This window comes from Haliaeetus albicilla, chromosome 5 (genome assembly GCF_947461875.1).
Source record: "Haliaeetus albicilla chromosome 5, bHalAlb1.1, whole genome shotgun sequence".
Lineage (NCBI taxonomy): Eukaryota > Metazoa > Chordata > Aves > Accipitriformes > Accipitridae > Haliaeetus > Haliaeetus albicilla.
In genome coordinates, this window is record NC_091487.1 from 23,831,080 (window position 1) to 23,852,198 (window position 21,119).

Genomic DNA, 21,119 nt, shown 5'->3' on the forward strand with positions numbered 1-21,119 from the left:
AGACAGACTCCTGGCCACAGAAGAGGAACCCAGAATCCCATAAATGTCATGGGAAGAGCCACACACTTCAAAGGGAGACTGAAAACAGGCAGCACATTAGAAAGGGCATACTAAGTCAATGCCCTAGGTATGCTTTTGTCTGAGGTCACTGAAACCTGTATTCCAGAGAACTGCTCTTTACCCCACTGAGGTGGTGGTGGTGGTGGACAAAGGGTTGGGAGTGGTGTGAGGTAGACCCCACACTCAAGTTGAATTTACGTCCCTGCAAAGGAAAGAATTAAGATTCATTGGACTAATGAAAGAATGCAAACATGAACATGATTCTGTAATCTGGTGGCTAGACACTCCTGTGAGATGGGGGATACCTGCTTCACAGACTACTTTTCACCTTTAAAGGTCTGGAATTTCCCTGAAGTCTTTCAGAAATAAAAACCCAGCAACATCGAGGGCTTTGGGAAGAACATTTTATTGCTAAGCATATCTTTAAACAAAATGCAAATACGAAAGAAAAAGAATCAAAAAGAAAGAAGAAAAAGAAAGGGGAAAAAAGCAATAACATCACGATAACTGAAATAAAAATTCTTAAGGTTGTCCATAAAGCAACAGGGATATGGTAGAAGCCCACATACAGAAATGCACATGTTCCCAAAAACTGTCCAATAGAAACTTACACAAAAAAGGAAAGTGTAAATCTTTTTCCCTTAACTTAAAAAAGGAAAGCAAAAAGGAAAGGAAGAAAGAAAGCAGGAAATCATTTCACAAGACTCCAAGACTCCAAGAACAGCAATCTTTTACAGACATCAAGATATAATCAACTTTATATAGTTTCGGCCAGTTAAGTCATCTAAAATCGTGCTTTCATACCTTTTTAAAACCTGTCTTTTTTTTTCTTTTTAGTATAAAAAATAAAAAAGGAAAAAAAAGCTCAACCTCGCACACACGCACACGCACCACACACACGCACACATACACGCACTGAAAATATTTGTTAACATGAAAGCATCTTCTCCAAATGTTTGAGAAGGCTGTTTTTTTTAAATTTAAGTAAGTTCCCATGTGCGTGTGTGTATTTGATGACACTTCAAAGTCAAATATTCATGCGACTTATAAACACCAGCAAGAGTAGATTTCTAAACCTAAACAGCTGATTAGTTTTCATCCGTATACAGAAAAAGTGTACATGTCTGATATTCCAGAGTTCTCAATCCATCTTGTTTTTTGTTGTTTTCCTCTCTGTCTCTCTCTCCCTCATTTGCTTTTTTGCACATGATAGGCATGGCCGTCAAACCACCTGGCTATTGTTCTGTACAGTAAGATAATCCTTTTCACAATAATTGGGAAAATGTAGAAACCAAACAACCAAATTAAATAAGTTAAATAAAACCAAAAGACATTCCCAATTTAACCATAAAACAGTATATACACCATCAGGGTATCCATATAGAAATTATACTAGCAAAAAAAAATAGTAGTAAAATATGTAAACAAAATTTCAGATTTTTTTTTTTGACACAGGTAACTGTGACAAAGCTAAAACACACACTCTCTTCACATTTTAAGGTTTGCTTTTGTTGTCTGTTTTGTTTTACTTTGTTCTTCAAGAACATTCTCATTCCACATTAAGACCATAACAGAACTTCTGTTCCAGTCGTCCCATCAAACATACCATGATAAATATATCTGTGTGTATATATATATATAATATTATTAAATTCCTTTTTCTTTATTATTTTTTGTGTGTCACAGCAGCTTTATTTATTTTCTTTTATATAAAAGAGAAGGAAAAGGGAGAATACGGCAAATGGAAAGACAGAGATGATTTGAAATGTCAAGCTACAAAATTAAAATATTACATATGCAGAACAGTTTTTATGTCAAAGAAACTATGTATTTTGCATTCTTTTACAAGTGTTTAGCTTTTCTGACATTTACGGGTCTTGTCACAAGTTGAACTCCACTGGTGTCTTTCTGATCTCTTTATTAAACTGATTTATTATTTTTTGCATGCATTGCAATCAGTCACAGAACCAGAACCCAGAGGAAGGCTCCTTTATTTTTGCATGGTATATTCAGCTCAGAATGGTTAGCCATTTTTTAAGCATTCTTTTTTGTCTTCAAATCCCTTTAACCACAGTTTGGCTGTGCTAATGCATACTAAGTGATATTCACAAATAAAGCCAATGATTGATCAGAGCAGACCCAAACCCATCTATTCTTCAGTTCAGTTGCAAATACTGGAGCCAGATCCAAGGGAACCAGCTTTCCATGATAATTTTCTTCAGCACCACCCATCAGACACTTTCACTGCGTTGTTAGCAAACAACTTACTGCAAGACAATGGATTCTAGAGACAACACAACCAGATATGCAGAGTAAACACCATGGGTAGCTTTTGAGTTCATATATGGCAACAGTCTCTCTTTATTTATTATGGATTATTTTTTCTCCGAGATTTCTTCTCATGTCCTGGTTCACCCCCACACCGCTCCTTTCCACCCTTCCCTCCCACACCCAAAAGTAACCAAAAAAAAAAAACCCCAACAAAAAACAACCCAAGAAACAAAACAAAACCAAAAAACCAACAATCTCCAAAATCATTTATTCCCCTCCTCCAATCTCGAAAAATTGTATGTATGCTGGACATGGCCAGATCAGTTTGTTCAATATTTTTTTGTTGTTTAATAATGTTTGCGTTTTTTTCTTTTTCCTTCTTTTTTTTTTAAATAAGTAAACTGAAAAATTATCGATACAGTCAGGGATCACGAACATTGTTAAAGACTCACTTGGAGATATGAAACAAGTAAGCCATGAAGTCTTCTACCTTTGCAGAAAGTTCAGCGGAGGAGGAGATTTGGAGACGTCCAAGTTCACTAACAGGGCAGAGCTGTGCGCGCCATCTCCAGAACGCTAAGTGTGCTTTATAATACATTAGGGCAGAGTTTGCTGACTCCAAGTGATGACTGAGACATTAACAGTCACTGCTGAATTTTTTTTTTCCCAATACTTTTTCCCACAAACGATATCTCCCAATCTCACTCGCTGCAATGGTTCTGATATTTCAGTTAAATCTCATTAAGTATTTATATATTTATATATAAATAAGTATTCTTTTTTACACATAATACTCTTTGTCCTTGTTTTTCTGTTTCTTGTGGCCGCTCTTTGAGCTCTGCTGCTTCTCCTTCACGAGCGTGCCATTGCTCTGGGCTGAGTTGCTGATGTAGTTCCGCGTCTCGTCCACCTGATAGGACCCCTCGTCCCTGTTCCTGTACTTGTACATGGCATACAGGAGGATGAGGATGCAGAGGGCGGCAGCAGCCACAATGCCGACGACCATCCCCGTTGTGCTGCTCGACTCGCGGACCACCTCTGAGGCCCCCGGAACCCGTCTGATTCCCGGCTCCGTGGGGTTTGCTGTGGGCACATTACGGAACATGGGGGAAGTGATTAGCGGGCTCTTCAGCTTTGTGCTGTCTAGCTCATAGGCAGTGGGCAACGGAAGCAAGACTATGTCAGGCTGGGGTTTGAGCTCACGGTTATTCATTTTGCCGGCTGGCAATTTGGGCACCATCCCAGTCGAGGACGAAGCTGTGGAGCGGATCAGCTCAGGGGACAAAGACGTGGTAGTAGTCCTACCAGTTTCGGAGACTTTGTTAGGTCTAAAGTCCTTGGATTCCCACTTGGGTGCGTGTGCTTTGTAGCCACCTTCGAAGATTGAAGTGGAAAGACTCTTATCTGTTACCAAGGAGAAGGTGGTGTAAAAATCTTCATCATCAGTAGGGGGTAGGTTAGAGTCAAAGGTTTCCCCTGAGCCATACCCAGATATCACCAAGCCATCATCATCACAACCATCGCTGCCTTGGTCCGACAAGCAAGGTAACCCCGCCTCAGAGGTCATGGACAGGGAATCTTTGGTGGTCTCAATAATGGTGAGGAGGGGGCGAAAGGTAGGGGGAAGTGTAATGAAAGGTGCACGAGTAGCAATAGGAGGGATATCTAAAGGGTCTTCTACAAGTAGTGGGATAACTAATTCACCTCCTGGGATGGAAAAGAGAAAAAAAAGAAGATTAGTACATTTTAATGACGCAATGTACCATTTTCAATTCACTTAACTCAAGGGCAAGAGAGGATTTGGGCATTATGAAAAAGTGTCAGGGATCAGGTTTCTTGCCCTAACTACGCTACCAACATACTTTCCTGGGGTTGCCTTTCATTCTTCCCTCCCACTCTGCTTTGATGTTCATAAACTGCATGTTCCATTTCCTCCCTTTTAGCCTATGCTAGGTACGTACAGTGAAATACTCTGAATTTTTGGGGACCCAAAGTTTTTGATTTTTGAAGATACTCTCAAGTGACTCTGTGGACATCAATTTTTTTTTGGTAGTGATCTTTCTTAAGCATTTGGTTACAAGACTGTTTAAATTAATTATTTTAGACTTCCATAGAGCAATGTTCTCCTGGATGGATTTTACCACCCGTCTTGCCAGTTTTTCCTCCTCTGATTCTTTTAATTTAAAATAGCATTGGTATTTCTTCACTGACATTCAAGTCTGCTCACCTTCTGTAGCAGTTTATAAGGCCTTTCCCTAAGGCCTTTCCCATCCGTCCATTTCTTCTTGATTGTTGCCTGGTTTTTAAGCTGTGGGAAAGTTCACCGAAGTGAGGGATGGAGTACGAACCAAGTACTTACTGGGGTCCATGAAGGTACAGAGCTCTACTCAACACTTGTTCATCTCTTTTTAATCTTTCTTTACTATTCTGTTTGAGACTAGGGATGTCCCTTTGCTTGCATCTTTTGGGACTACTAATGCCATACTATCTTCATCTTCGGTTCTTCTTGATATTCCTTTACTAGAATTTGATTAAAAATTAAGATAGACTTTATTGTGATTGATGATATAACTGAATAAAGACTCTGATGACCAAAATTAGCACTTGAGCACAGGAATGTACTGCAGAAGTTGTCTTTGCACCTACTGTTAACTTCTTGATATGCAGACAGCTGTGATCAGTGTTACTTTTTCCTAACATGATGGCTACCTGCCTACAGAGGACTGAAAATGAAGCAGACCTATGGTCTACTCTTGAAGTAGCACAATGAAGCTGTAGCTATAACATTTGTACCTTACCACAGTATAAGCTAAAACTGAAACAAGAAAATCAGCGCATCATTTCTAAGATTTGGTTTCTGAGCAGCAATATTGCTACTTTTAGGGTAGTAGTCCTCTTTTGCCTATTGTCCTGGTTTTGGCTGGGATAGAGTTAATTTTCTTTCTAGTAGCTGGTATTGTGTTATGTCTTGGATTCAGTATGAGAAGAATGTTGATAATATACTGATGTTTTCAGTTGTTGCTAAGTAGTGTTTATACCATTCAGCTCCTCATGCCCAGCCAGCAAGAAGGCTGGAGGAGCACAAGAAGTTGGAAGGGGACACAGCCAGGACAGCTGACCCAGACTGGCCAAAGGGGTATTCCATACCATGTGATGTCATGCCCAGTATATAAACTGGGGGGAGTTGGCCTGGGGGGATCGCTGCTTAGGAACTAACTGGGCATCAGTTGGCGAGTGGTGAGCAATTGCATTGTGCATCACTTGTCTTGCATATTCTGATCCTTCTGTTGTTACTGTCATTTTATTATTGTTATTATTATCATTATTAGTTTCTTTCTTTCTGTTCTATTAAACTTTTCTTATCTCAACCCATGAGTTTTACCTTTTTCCTTTCAATCCTCTCCCCCATCCCACTGGGTGGCGGACGAGTGAGTAAGCGGCTGTGTGGTGCCTAGTTGCTAGCAGGGTTGCAATATGTCATATTGTAATATGACTGCACTTCTACTTTTGAGCCTATGGGTAATAAACACTCCACTGTTTTATTCTGATGTGGAGGTATAATTAATTTATCTAACTCATTTAGTTCAGATTACGTAGTCTTCCACTGATATACAGGTCGCCGACACTTTTTTAGGGTGACCCATATTGCTTTTGAAAGTTTGTGTATAAATTCTCCCTTGGGTAATTTTTCTTTGGCTAGCCACTTAAGTTACCTGCTTTAAATATAAACTGAAGAGTTCATCTGACACTATGAGTAGTCATCTAGATTTGTTGGAAGGAGTGCAACTCAGTAAGAAGTATTTCTAATGCATGAGAAATTTTGATTTATACTCACCATTGCTTAAGGAAAGATATGCAAAAGGAATTTTAGCTTCTAAATAAATAATTTTGGCTTTTAATTATGTATTAATAACTGCTAATGAACAGTTTGGCATTGTTACAATGCTGAACAGCATCAGGGTCAAAATCCTGCTCTGTCCTATCTACACTATATATTACATGCACTTGTTTCCCATAAAATACTGCCAGTAATGTCCATGGGAGTTCTATAAAGAATATGGTCTCAAATCATAATCCCTTCTAAATATATTTGGAGACCAATATATTTGAACAAATTACGTATTGAAGATAGCAATATACTGAAAAAGGTACTTAACAGTTTGATTAAATCTGGATAGCTGAGCTAGCAATATGGCTTATTCTTATCCTTAATGAGACACTAAGTGGTGACACACTTTAATCAATTGAAACAGTCAGATTTATCTCAGAGGTACCAGGGTAGAAATTAGGGCAAAATAAGAAATATGGTACTTTGCATACTTTCATGCAAAGTTATTTTAAGCTAAGATACAAAGGGCCAATTTGAATATGTTGTTTAGTTTTCTGACCTTCCTTAGCATGTTCATACCATTTTTGTTACTGGATGGAGGATAAAGAAATAAGTATCATATTTGTAAAATAATGTCAATCTCTTCAAACTATGTATCTTCAAAAAAATTATGTAAAAAGCAGAAAAGTGTAGTCTGCCAAATGGCTATGTGGCATTTTGTGCTCATGCATCTGAGCTGTTTTCTGTGCGATGTAGAAACTAGAGCATGTAATATGATTTATATATGTCCAGAAGCCCTATCCATGGTTAGAGTAGGGCTTCTATAATCTATGCAAACAGGTGGTCTCAGGATAAACTTGGAGTATGCCTCAGAGCAAAAGATAATCTGTGAGTCTGGTAAAAAATGAATAAAAATAATAGCATTTAAGTGCACATTATATCAAATTGCACGAGTGGGGAACTTAAGTTCCAGAAAGTCAGGGATAGGTAGTGTCCTTTTAAATGATTTTTTAAGATCAGTGTTTTGCTGTTAAAAAGTAGTATTCATCTGTGATTTTCATTCACTATCTGTGACACCCAACTGGAAAAAAAAACAGTTTGGCAGCTTTTAATTGCTCATCTAGAGCTTTGAGGTGCCTTTGTTCTTCAAATCTATTATACTGGCACACAGCATCAGTATGCAGCTGATCTGCCACTCACTGGGGCAATATTTCGGGTAGTTTTCTTCCAAAGAGAAATTCTTCTGGTCCTATTAATGATTAATTTTCTTGAAGGAATCAGAAATATCTTACATTTAATATGAAGATCTTTCTTTTGCCCCAGTAACCCTTGCCTTTAAAACTTGGTCATAGTTCTACAGTTTTTGTTGCTGTCGAGGACTTGAGCCAATGATCAAGACTACTGCAACTCTAAAAATTATCATGGTCTTCTTGAAATGTTAAGAAAAGTTGATAGAGTTGCTATGGTAAGTGGGGTTTCACATAAGTGATGGAGAGCAGATCGGAGCTTTTTGATTCCAGCAAGTCTGTTGGATGGAAGACCATAGGACAGATTCAGGAATGAGTTTTACAAAGTTTTAATCTCACAATGTTTGAGAGAAGAGAAACAACTTTCATACCAGGAAGACTGGATTAACTTTGATTGCCCATACCATTACTTAATCTCATCTCTAGTTTTATACCAAATTGTCCAATGATCCATACTATGTTTACCTGTATACTAAAAAAATAAAGAGACTGTTAAAGGTCCTTCATTGGGAACCACTTCTCCATCAAGGCGTTCATTTGTTACATATACTTAGACAATATACTTTTGGGGAGTATCAGGGAGATGGCTGTAATGGTGGTAATGATGCTTTGAATTTTTAATTTTTCTTTCTTTCTGTAATGGAAGAAACTGTGAGAGTGAAAAAAAGCTGTGTGGGAGAAGGTAACTCAGAAAAAAGCACCCTAGGTATCAAATCTGGCTTCTGTTTTATTGGTATGTTAGGCATCTATACAAAACTCAGAGCAAGCTAGAAGTTGTAGGTCTAATAGGATGCAAGCACAATGAATACTTCTTGGGGTATGTGATTTATAGAGGAGTTAGTTAAAACATCCTTTAAAATGGCGTGATAAAAATGCCACTCAGTCTAGAAGAAATGTGTTATTTAAGGATAACAGAGAACGTAAATTCTGAAAAGCTCCCAGGACAGTGTGAGAAACGTGATCACCAACACCGATGCAGGGGAGCAAGTGCAAACTTTCATATCATACCTGCAATCAACTCTGCTACTGGTACTACATTTCTACTCGTACGAGACACAAGGGGGAGTCTGATGACAGGCAGCTGGTAAGTGTGCGTGTAGAGGGAACCATCTTTCACAAAATGACAGCTGAGGCAGCAGGAAGCTGCCAAGAGCCAGTGGTCCTTTGGTGGAGACGTGGTGCCTCTTGCCCAGGGCCCCAAGTCGGTTTAAAGGTAAGCACGGAAAGATTTAAAAGTGCCACTCGGTTGCTAAGAATATCTTACATGGGATTTGGATCCTGAAAGGTTTGCTGCAGAAGGCAAGCGCTTTAAAGATTTGGATCTCTAGAAAATGCTAAAGAGGAGCCCCCGAGAAACCCTACACAACAATTTGGAAGCGAAAGACACTTGAGACAGGTTTTATGTTTGTATTTTCCTACCTGAAGTTTCTATTTTCTCACAGTGTCTACCATTTTTTCGATCACAAAAATCAATGCTTTGCAGTCTTGAATAAAACTTACAGCCTTAATTTCCAAATTGTTCTGTGCTTAAAAAAAAAAAGGCAAGGCTGCCACCCAGTTTGAGCCATGGCTTCAAAGCAAATATTCACGTGAGACTTAGATTCTGTTTGTGGATGATATGGTCTGTTTCCTGGTAGTTACAGGTTTCTTTCCCCCTTTTTTTCTGTTGGCGGTTAAGCACCCATTAACAGTATTCACTGGTATGCTGCAAGTTTGGGATTACTTTAGCAATCCAAAGATTTCACGAGGATTTTCCAGATTTATTTTTCACCTACTCTGTGCTTTCTCTCCTAAGCAGGGAATGGATGTTTCCCAGACAGAAATATGGTTTTTAAAAATGTCTGTTGACAACACAATGCCAAAGAATTAAACAAAAGGGAAACAGACAAAATGGTTTCCTCTGCAGTGATATAGATGGAAAAATTAGTTTACACATCAAGTATATAATTGCAGAAAAAATTACTGAACAAACTGGAAGCAGCACTGAGAGAACTGAGGTCTGTGAGGTGGCAAACCTTATACCAAGCAGTCTAGTGCTCTGCTTGGCCTTCTAATGCCACGAAGCAAACACAGTGTGCATATATTCCTTAAAAGTTAGCCTTTAAGTCTAGCACATACACTATTTTTCATGGAGTTGTGCTTTTCTTTAAACTATCAAGGTCATTTGGGATATAAAAGGTCTACTTTAGCCTTCAAGCTGCCCTGTTTCTTCTTTATGAGCATATTTATAGATATATAATTCATACCTCTGGGGCTGATCTCCAGTAAGAGGTCTCTGCCACTGGAAAAGACAGAGTGTTAAAAATTTAATAGAAGCCTTGTGAACTGTGAGGATGTTGTGGGCAAGTCATGAATTCAGAGGGCACCCAAAAAAACCCCGAAAAAACCCCCAAAACCTGAAAAACTGTAGCAACTGCCAGCTTTCATCTTTAGAGCCACAACTACTTCATTGGAGTCTCAGGCATCAAACTGATAGAGGACAAAAGGCACACAAAAATGAAGCCTGAAAGATTCATCTTCTCCTGATGATGATAAGGGACACATCCTTATCATCTCTCTTTTCCAGCTGTGGTTGAAGATCTTTTAAATGCCATCCATAAAGGCTGCACAACTCATCCATTTCTGCAGGCACTTGAAATTCTGCATCCAAAGTTTGTCATTTTCATTTTATTCTTATGCTGTTCCTCTGAAGTTTGACTCCACTTTCAGTATGAAATACTTGCAACAGAAAATAATTCCTTACCTTTTTATCAACACAATAATTCCTTATTAAATGACTGAGTTCATAAATTTCAATCTAATGGTGTTTTAGTTAATTCTCCTTTGAGTCCTCTGAAGATAAAAAGGGGAAATTATTCAGAACATAGTCCCCGATTCACAGGAAAGGTGATGCTAACACAAAACCTAGTAGATGAACATTCTTAATATTTTCTGCTCTTTGCAGTCTGATTTAATTGCAGTCGACAGTCAGTAGTAGAGAGAAAAACATCACTTCCACAACAAAATACCACAACTTTTCATCTCAAGTATCTCCTTTTCCTTTCAGAGAATATATAGTCCTCAAAGGTAAAACTGTACTTCTTTTGGTGGAGTTGGTTGAAAAGCATTTCCTAAGCCCCCCAAACTATATTAAAAGACATTAGTTATTGCAGTGCTTCCTAATACATGGCTCATGAGCAACATGAAGGTACAGAGTTTGAGAGGTCATGAATCCCATGTTAATGTTGGGCTCCGTATCATTGCCGTAAATTCCTGGTCACCTCTGTGTAGTTTCAGTGAAACAGGTATTAATACCTTCCAGAGAGGACCTGACATTGTGTCTGCAGGCAGGATTCTAGAGCAAAACCAGGTATTTTGGTGCCCAGACACTGAGCTGCTCTGCACCAATTGAAACATGCCCTCTTCCATCTCCCATCATTATTTTAAACTTTTATGATTAACTGGTAACAGCTTCCTACTCAGCATAATTATTTGTTCTGTTTTCAGCATCAGCTTCTCAAGAGACTTGACCGTTGAACCTAAGATACCTACTGAGCACAGGAATGCAGTAATGGTGAAAACACAGATGCTTATAAGGAAGTACAGCTTTTCCTTACTTTTACTCATTGCTTTTTAAAGAAATTAATCCAAATCTCCTTCGAAGCAAGGAAATTTTAGAGGTTCGGGACGTGAGTTCCAGTAGGAAAGTGGCTGGCAAAGGTACCATATCTGGATGATATTAGCAAACCTGATACTAGTCATAATATGATGGGTGTGTTTACCTGGTAAGAGTACACTTGAGAGTATCATTTAGACTGTACATCAGGCAGATAATCAGCAATGAAGAAAATTGATAGAAATAAAACACTTTCATGGGAATAAAGTAGGAATGATGTAGAGCTGCAGTAAGAAGACCCTGAGAGCTACCAAAATGCTAAAGAAGTCTCATCGTTTTTTACTTGACATGAAGGCTACACCACCAGGCTACATACAATTTAAATAACATGAAAGAAAGTAGCACTACCGGTGATTGATTTTGGGAAAGGGAAAGGGGAAAGAAAGCTCTAAAGAGGGACCGAGAAAGACTCAGAGCAAACTACCACAGGCTTCTTCACCCCCTTCTATGCACAATATAATCTGATAATCGACAATATACAAAGAGCACATAACATAAAGGCAAATACAAACTGATTCAAAAATAAATGAACTTATACATTTTTCCCAAAACAAAACCATATACTAGAAAATAAAAATGCCACAGCAACAAGGTCAGAAAAAGGAAAAACATAACAAGTCATTCACTTTGTCAGCAAAAGAAAGATTAAAACCTATGAGAACTGAAAAAAAAGATGAAAATCAAAAACATTATTTCCTTTTAAAAAAAAGTCATCAAAAACACATGAAAATATTTAGAAAGCATACCACATTGATTTCATAACAGTCAACTTACATCAACAAATTGCCCGCATGTTTTTTGGCATGAAAGGAAAAATTTACAAAAGAAAGTTGTGTAAGAATGCTCTTGGACAAGTAGCATTGCCACATTCTTGTAACTTGCTTTTTTTCGTTGTTGTTTCTTAAAAACTTTTTTAGCAAAATGTTTATTATTTCTTTTTTAATATAATTGTTTTACAACAAAGGGCGATACAGGGAGGCAACAACACATACATCCACACCACATAACATGAAAAGAAAAAAATCTTGCACCTTAACGAATTTGAACTTGGTTTTTTTCTGCTGTTTTTTGGTTGTATTTTTTTATCTTATGTAAAGTTGTTAGCATATTACAGTTGAAAAATCCTGTACATTTTATAGAATTTACTTTTGCTTGTTTGCATATCTACATATATAACGGTTTTTGAAAAGCAAAGTTTGTTGCTTTTTTGCCTTTTTGGTCAATTTGATATATATTTTTTTAAACATTTTCTTTTTTTCTATAACTTTTGTGTGTGTGTGTTTTAAGGAATGGATGACTGCACATAAAATTTTAACAATGCTAAAGAAAGGGGTGGTGGAGGGGAACTTATGGGAAGAAAAAATGCCTAGGGTGGATGGCGTGGGAGTGTAAAAATCTATGAGTGTACTACACAGGAGATGAAGATGATGGGAGTGAATGTGTAAGTCAGTTGCCATGTCCATGTAAGGGCGGTACGGAGTGATCTAGCAGCATTAGAGCTTCTGGCTGTAAGGAAGGGATGGGCAATATACAAAAACAAATGAGCATATTCATGCCCATCAACAAAAAGAAAGAACAGAACTCTAACATTGACAATCTCACAAACCCTAAGCTGCAACTTCTTCAACATGCAAGTTACAAAAAATTAATAAAGTATTAATATTTACATTTTCATTAAAGGTTCTCAAATTATAAAAACAGTTAAAACTTTTCCCTACTAAAAATAGCAGTAAAAATACATAAACTAATAATAATAATAATAACTAATAATAATAATAATAATAACAACAACAACAACAATCACCAGAGAGTAAAACAAAAAAACAAGGAAACTAGTTTTATGCATTGGAGTTAGAACAACTTCATCTGTAGCTACCCACAGCCCCCTTCTTCTAAGAATCATTGTTTCTGAAGTCCATCAAATTAACATCAGTATTCTCAATAATTTGAGACAATAATTTATTGAGCACATCAAATCACTGTTTCGAATGTAATGACTGTGTTGGCACACCCCTTCCCCACTCTCAAATTAGATGATTGCTTTTATATTCGCATTCTCTGGAGAATCTCAAAAATACAGCTGTAGGATTCTGCCAGTGAAGTAGTTCCTTATTTAAAGTGGGAAATAGAGGGAAAAATTGCAGAAAACAATTCATAACTCTTTTGTTTTGTTTGGTTTTTTTCATTATGAGATTGAAACAAACGAAATCTAAGATAGAAATTCAACCATTAAAAAGAAATACATCAAAATATAACTATGTAGAGATATACTAAAAAAAAAAGCAAAAAATGAAAAAGAGACTTTGTTCCCAGGAAGAAGGGAGATAAGGACAATTGTGGGGTTTTAAAATTTTATTTTTAAAGAAAAAATTATTCCACACGCTTTCAAAGATGAACGAACCAGATGCACACATTGAAAGGAACAGACAAAGCAGTCTAGGGACATCATTTGGATTTTTTTTTTTTTTTTTAAGAATTGGATTCTCTTCCCTTCCCTCCCCCTCCCATTTAAATTTGTTTTCAATTGTTGGCCAAAATCCCCACCACCCTCCAGTGTTGCTTTTTTTTTTAATAGATCTTTTTTTTTTTACCACTTCTTTTTAAAATAAACATGGAGAGGAAAAAAAAGGACGTGCAGTCTGGATGTACGTCATAAATAGACATAGAAAAAGATAGAAGAAATTGGCTGAGATCGACAAATGGGTTATATAATAGCTTATTTTTACTGTAGGATGTTAATAATAATGCATGCTTAAAGTAAGTTGCATTTAGGGAAAGTAGAAAAACAGAACAGCAAGCAAGGACTTGGGGGGGGACGGGTGGGGGAGGCGGAGGGGGTGCAGGGGGTATACCATCCATGCCTCTCCTGAAAGGGCAAAGCACATTCCAGCGGGTTCTCTGCATTTCTGGGGGAGGTCAGAAGGGGAAAAGGGTGAGGAGAAATCGTAAGCTGTGCTAGGACGCAGTTTTCGCCCTGACTATGACCTTGTAATTGGATCAAACACTCAAAACTCCAGACACCAGCCCTTTTTCTGGCCCTAACTCTCCAGGGTGTTCCTGAAATGAGTGGCATTTATTTTTCTGCCTAGTCAGAATGGGCTTATTCCTGTAAGTGCTGATCAGCTTGAGCAAAGGGTGAAGAATTAGTTCTTACAAACACACTCTGCTATGCTGGAAAAGGCTCTGGTTGTAATGAATATTTATTGGAAGTGGTGAGCAGTTATTCAGATGTGCTGTCCAAGATTACTGCTGGGGGCCCACCAGTTAGCAGTATTTGGTACTAAGGCCATATGATTTTTCATAGGCAAACCTGCCACTGCTAGCATAAGACTGAGACTAGTTTCTCCTATGCTACAAAAGGGTTTTAAAGTTCAGGAGGATATTACTAATCAGTTCTATCTGAGTCTTTACTAAAACTGGATCCCAAGTACTATATGTCCTAGAGGGGTCTTCGGCTTCCTCTGAATTCTCTGGGTGTCACATACGACAACCATATTTTTCTTGTATAAATACCATCACCCTGACATCAGAGTCCTTCTGAGAAGAAACTCAGGACCCCAGCAAAACAACCTGTTCTGACTGATGTTTTAGGAGAGGCCAAATGTTATGTATAAAGCTTTGGAACCTGTCCACAATGAATCTCTCCAGGAGATGGGAAAAGCAGGCTGTAAGCACTGCCTGTACCTTAGCTTGCCATCAGGAATGCCAGCAAGATAATTTCATAACCCATCATAATGGTCATGCTACCACCAATCAGTGGAAGCGGGTGGCTACCTTGAGCTTGAATTTCTGGGAACAATAGGGCTATCTGCCCTGTAGATGTGGCCAGGTGTACTTTTGTATAAATAGGATAACAAACAGGTAGGATGTTTTCGTACTTATTAACATGAGGAAAAATAGCACCTCTAAAGCCACTGAAAGATCAGTATCCTGGGGAATGTTAAATATGCATAAAACCCACAAAATTTAAATAGCTATGCTGGTTTTGGCTGGGATAGAGTTAATTTTCTTCATAGTAGCTACTATGTGACTATGTTTTGGATTTGTGCTGAAAACAGTGTTGATAGCACAGGGATGTTTTCGTTACTGCTGACACAGATTCAAGGCATTTTCTGCCTCTCACCCACCCCACCAGCAAGGAGGCTGGGGGTGCACAAGAAGTTGGGAGGGGATACAGCCGGGACAGCTGACCCCAGCTGACCCAAGGGATATTCCAGACCATATGACGTCATGCTCAGCATATAAAGCTGGGGGAAAAAGTAGGAGGGTGCAGAACTTCGCAGTGATGGTGTTTGTCTTCCCAAGTCACGCGTGCTGGAGCCCTGCTTTCCTGGAGATGGCTGAACACCTGCCTGCTGATGGGAAGTGGTGAATGAATTCCTTGTTTTGCTTTGCTTGTGTGTGTGGCTTTTGCTTTACCTATTAAACTGTCTTTATCTCAGCCCACGAGTTTTCTCATTTTTACTCTTCTGATTCTCTCCCCCATCTTGACGCGGGGGGAGTGAGTGAGCGGCTGTGTGGTGTGTATTTGCCAGCCGGGGTTAAACCACAACAATAGCCCAGACTGTTTTTAGATGCATTACTGAAAAGTGTCCAGCTCTGAGAGAAGTTATATGAGAATACTCTTAACTTCTACTTCAGAAGTGATGAGGTTGCGCTGACTACCAGCACAGTGCATCTGTAGCTGGAATGTACCATGCCTTTGCTGGAAGACTGCACTGGACCTGTCTCCTACATCCCTTTGGAAAACACGTTAGGAAGGGAAGAGGTCCAGCCAAAGAAGAGGAAACCTGGTCAGGGTGATTTCAGGGACAGAACATGCAGGTTACAGAAAGCAAAACATTGGTCTATATAGGAAATTTGGGGGGTTCATCTGTGGATCAGAAACGATTGGCTAGGAATAGAAAAAAAATTACAGAAGTGAGGCTCTTGCAAACCTCAGTGGAGATTTTTATTTGGTAAGGTTTCAAGGCTAGTGTCCCCGGACACCACTCCCTACCAGGATTCTGAGCCTCTGGTTTAATTGTACTTAGGGAGGTTCACAAAGAGGCATTTAAGCTTTGAATTTTAATCAGTATTTGTCATGACTTGCAGCTGGATTTTCAGACTAGTGAAATATCCCCCTTCAGCACATTAGAATTGAGTGCCTTCTCTTTGATGCAAAACAGACTGTAAGGCATGGGTCTGGTTGCCAACTGTGCAGTCTATGTCAGGACACTCCAGCAAATACTTATGCCCTATTTGACGATAAATGCCTAACTTGTTGCATGAGGGTCTGGAAAAGCCTTTTACTGCCTGAAAGATCAAAAGAGCTAAAGAACCACAACTGGAGCCAGAGACACTTAAAGAGATGACAAGATTTTGTAAAGGAAATCTGGATGTTAGACTTACAAGAGGATTTGAAGGGTGCTGAGCAATTTTTTCTTTACTTGGTCAATACAGAGGTGCTTGAACAGAAGTGGAGTTCTTTGGAAAATCTGGGTCCCGCAATTTCTGCTGAGGCTAGGAAAATCTTTCCAGTCTTTTAAAAAAATCTAACTGTTAATAGTCAAACCTAGATGTTCTAATTTGAAAATTGGATTCTAAATGTTTCCACATGAAGCTACACAGACAATATTTTATTACTTAACATTTAGCAAATTAGTCCTCATAAAAGCAAAGATTTTCAAAAACTTAAAGTAGATTGAAGGACTGGGAGTAGACGCATCTGTACTATCAAGGCTTACAAGCTTCTTGTTTGAAGGATTGAGCCAAGATAGACAACTTTTTTTCAAATGAAAAAAACCCACATTTTAAAAAGGAGACATTTTTACAAAAAGCCCCTTGTTCAGCAGCTTTACCTATAAAGTTGCATTTTCTCATTTTTTGTTTTCAAGTTGCATTTTAAAATGCTGCTCGCAAAAGTAATGCATATTTCTCTGTGTGTGTGTTAAAGAGCAAGATGACAGATGGCAAATTAGGATCTAGGGCTGCATTACTGTCCCCGGGTTCATGCTAAACTCTGGAATTTTCGTGTCTTCTACCACTCCAGTCCTTGGGCTCCATCAGGCTGACAGTTTATCTGTTCCCTAACACACCGAACCCTGTGTTATTTGAGTTCTGTGCACTGAACACAACTCTATCAGTATATCTCATTATTAACTATCTGTACCAGCTGCTGCTTCTGACCTAGTTGTCCAGCTATACTGTTGATGCACTTCAAATGTCCAGGATTCCCTGCTGGCCTAATCATGCATCCATCCTTATTTGGGACATTTATCTTTCTGTATTTTTAGGTGCCGCAATGGCAAAACAAGGGTGATGCCAGGAAATTATTTTTTATTTTTTTGTACTTTGACCTAGTTAGAATGGGACCCAAGACTTTCAGTGCTAAAAGGGAACATGCATTTCACCACTGCATAATCTGGGCTCTCAAACTGCTCTTACCTTTGTAAGTTTACTTCATATATCAGGCAGCACCCTTTTAGGGTCATTCAAAGCCACATGCCTTGGGCAAGGATACTAATGAGACATACTTCTAAGCAGCTGATTCTATCAAAATATCAGTCAAAAGAAACAAATGAAGAATTTCCAGTGAACTGGAAAGTGTTCTTTTTTCTGTAAACAGTGTATCTACAAAATAGAGAAAAAGGTACTGTTAGCTATGCATCTGCTTTTAGCTTCAAGATGTGTCAGCAGCATTTTCTCCTCTGGCTAGAATATTTTGGTAGCAGAAATACATGTTAAATAGATAAGGGGGGGGGGAAGCCCTGCAAAAATCTCCACTTCAGGCATATGTCTGTACACCAAGGAAGAGAAGAATCTTCCCAATTTCCAGTGATTTCACCGTAAAATAAATACATATACAAACACAGTCTAAAAGACTTGGTTCCCTCCCTCCTCCTAAAACTGGTTAAGTTTAAGAGCTCTACAGCTCTTTAAAAGTTAGTGAATTTACCTCTTCATAATATAAATACTAGAAATTCTAGATCCAGCAAGAAATCCTCCTAAGAGCTATAGATAGAGTATGGCTTTTCTGATTGTCCACAACTCTGTCATTATCTGGCATATGGGGAAAATGGGAGAAAACAAGCAGAAGAGGGGGGAGACAGTTCTACAGGACGAAGTCCCAAGAAAGAGAAGGCAGGTGGGGGATTCTGGCAGGAATCTGGGAAACTTGGTATTTCTAGGTGGTCCTTCCTGCTTGTAGTAGCTCCCAAAACAACCTGCTCATTCTTGCATAATTTTAACCTTTCTCAGAGTAGTATTTTTCAGACATCCAGCCAAATGAATGCTTAGCAGACCACAAATAACAAATAGCTTATAGATCAATAGGAGTAAAATACTAATTTTCAAGGCAACCCCTCATCCCTACCCCCAACTCAGAATAAAAGTCTGTTCCTGTGATTTCCATTGGTTATCTGCACTAATTTTAACCATCAAGGAAGAGTATTTGGTTAGCTGGTCCACTACAAAACACAGAGAGATAGGAATAGCCTAAGAAGATAAATTAGTTATATCACTTCCCTTGCACCAGCTGTTTGTACCGGCAAAACCCTCTCTCATTATAAGCCTACAGGCACATCTGAAGCTCAGAAATAAAAAAGCTAATCTATAGTAAGAATGTCTACATGATCACCACTGACAAAGTCCCACATGCCATCCTGTTTGGTTTTGTGTGTAAGAGTTAATTAACGGGGCTTCTTTATAGCAGTGAGCTAGAAAACTATCAAATATGAAAGCACATTTACAGCTATCAGAGCTAAGGAAATCATAGGGCTAAACTGCCACGGCTCTCTGAAGTAAAGAATTTTTCAGGTGTTTGCCATAAGCTTATTACCTTTTCACGTTCCTCCAAACCAAACAGTATTTTGATTCTTTCAGTGCTAAGCAGCCAATCCAATATCACTGGTCCAAAAGCATTCTTCCCATGCATCTCTACTCAACCGTCTTTCTCCTGGGAGAAGGATCTGATATGTTTTTTTGAAAGACTTAAGACTGACATTTGCAGTCAGCCCAGCTAAGGCTTTTTTATGTAAAGCTAAACTTATTTAATCCTAAATCAGTCACATGGGAAGAAGTCTTTCTGAATCCTGAGGGATTTTGCAACCACAAACCAGATCCTCATGCTGACAAACTCAGTAGCAGAACTACATCCATTAATGGGAGCGGGAGCAGGAATAGTTTACTCTCTTTGGTCTAAACCCATGCAGCAAATGTTTCCTGTGTATTTATGGTATGCTGAAATGTACATAAGTTTTTGCTTATCTGCAAACATAGAACAGCAAGGGTATCTCTGTGTCTCCTCCTTTCTTCATTGTATACAGCTATGAAGCAGCCAGGTAAAAATATGCCTCATCAGTTTGTCTGAATGCTAGTGAACACTCCATGACTACCAAATTCCTTCTTGGTAGTTGTACCCCAAGAAGTCTTATAATGTCATACCATTTAATACTACTTTTTAAAAATGTACCCAGGAAATGCATCAGGGCAACTCTCAAACATGCTAAGGGATCACTGGGCACACCTGCATATGAAACATATGTCTTAAAAAACTTACCAGGAATAATTACATGGGAAAATTGACAAATTTAGGAAGTGTTTAGATTCAGGACTGATTTGAATGTCCAAATCCTAAAAGACACCTGAAATGTTTGTCTATGTAAGGAGGGTATGCCATACTGAGGTACTTGATGGAAATAGTGCCTACTTGGCTGGCATACAAATACTCCCCTCGGTGCAGCTAAATCATAACCACATGAAGATCTGGATACTTCATGAATGCTGTTTTGTACCTAACCTTACTGCTGACTCCACATTATCCTCTGTAGGAGTTGTACACCCAAGTTAACGGATGGCTAACAGTTACTCCTATGATCTCCTTCATTCATATGTAGTTACTCATAAATATATTTTCATATTGGATTCTTTAAGAAGACGTAAATTGCGGTGAACTTCAGAAGCAGACAGGACCCATTTTCAGTACAATATTTTTAATCACTTGGATGCTAGGCTACACTTGCCATTTTTGTTGAAAGATCCTACAAAGTAATTTAATTCATCCCTCAGCTAGTATAAGCACATTATACTCTCAAAGTCTGTAGCTAGTCCAGCTGCAAGTGACTCAGTGGATGGAGCTTCCTCCCTTGCTTTGAGAGAGGAGGATCCAAAGCATAGTAGATTCACTGTCAAAAGGTTTGTCATGCAAATTTGTCATGTCATGTTAAACTTCTCTTCTGATGGCAAAGTAGTGATCCTAGTTCTGCCCTTGATAACCCCTCTTCTTTTAGTATTTCCTGTTCCTCTTATAGACATAAATCAGTGCTGGGAAGAACCTGCATTTGCAGCTTGCATCCAGAGATAGCTGCTGTGCTTTTATCTTGGAGCTGTAAACAAAACACAGCAAAGCAAAACCACACAAAGAAAAATGTTGTCCACTTCTTGCATGGCTGAATAATCCAAGATCATCACAGGCATTACTTATCTCTCTGGAGGACATTCAAGATCTAAAGCATTTCACTTTGTAAGTCTCTTTGGTGAAGCAGCTGCAGCTTATTCTTGAGGATACATGGGAAACAGTACTACTACAGACCTTTAACAAGGACCTTTACCACTGGACTACGGAAATTTGTTTGACAAGCTGTAGAAGAAAACAGGGGTGTTAATGCAGGAGGATAAGTTGGGCTATACAGACAAGGTGATGAATTCCAACTAAAAACAATACATGATTTCCTCGGAAATTATATCAAGTCAAATATTGCAATAACTGAGAAGAAACAATAAACCATGTCCATTCAGCATTGTGAACATCAGTCCCTGGTAAAACGTAGAGTGAAGACAATTTACAGTGTGATGGTTGGGAAGAAGCTTACTCCAGTAGGCTTTGAACAAGATTAGTTTACCTGTGCCTTCACACCTAAACTTATTTCTTTCATTAATCAACACTACTGAAAAGGGCACGATAAGTATCTGCATGTTCTCTTCTATTGAGTTTGAGCACTTTCACATCCACTGCTAGGGTAATTGGGGTGTAAGAGTTAAGAATTGAAGTGACTTATTCAAACTTACATAGAAAAAA

General features: G+C 38.6%; 1 protein-coding gene across 37 annotated transcripts in view; it reads right to left on the reverse strand.

Annotated features, from left to right (window-relative positions):
* Positions 1-450: 450 nt before the first annotated feature.
* Positions 451-21,119, reverse strand: part of NRXN3 (neurexin 3) — a 1,027,863-nt gene continuing 1,007,194 nt past the window's right edge. For 20 of the 37 annotated variants that reach the window (XM_069783742.1, XM_069783747.1, XM_069783734.1 and 17 more), the window contains one exon: positions 451-4,038. In XM_069783742.1, the coding sequence (XP_069639843.1) occupies positions 3,113-4,038 (926 nt within the window). In that variant the 3' untranslated portion in view covers positions 451-3,112. Of the gene's footprint in view, positions 4,039-11,836; positions 12,569-21,119 lie in introns of all 37 variants that reach the window. The other 17 variants (XM_069783753.1, XM_069783752.1, XM_069783754.1 and 14 more) reach the window with 3 other exon arrangements.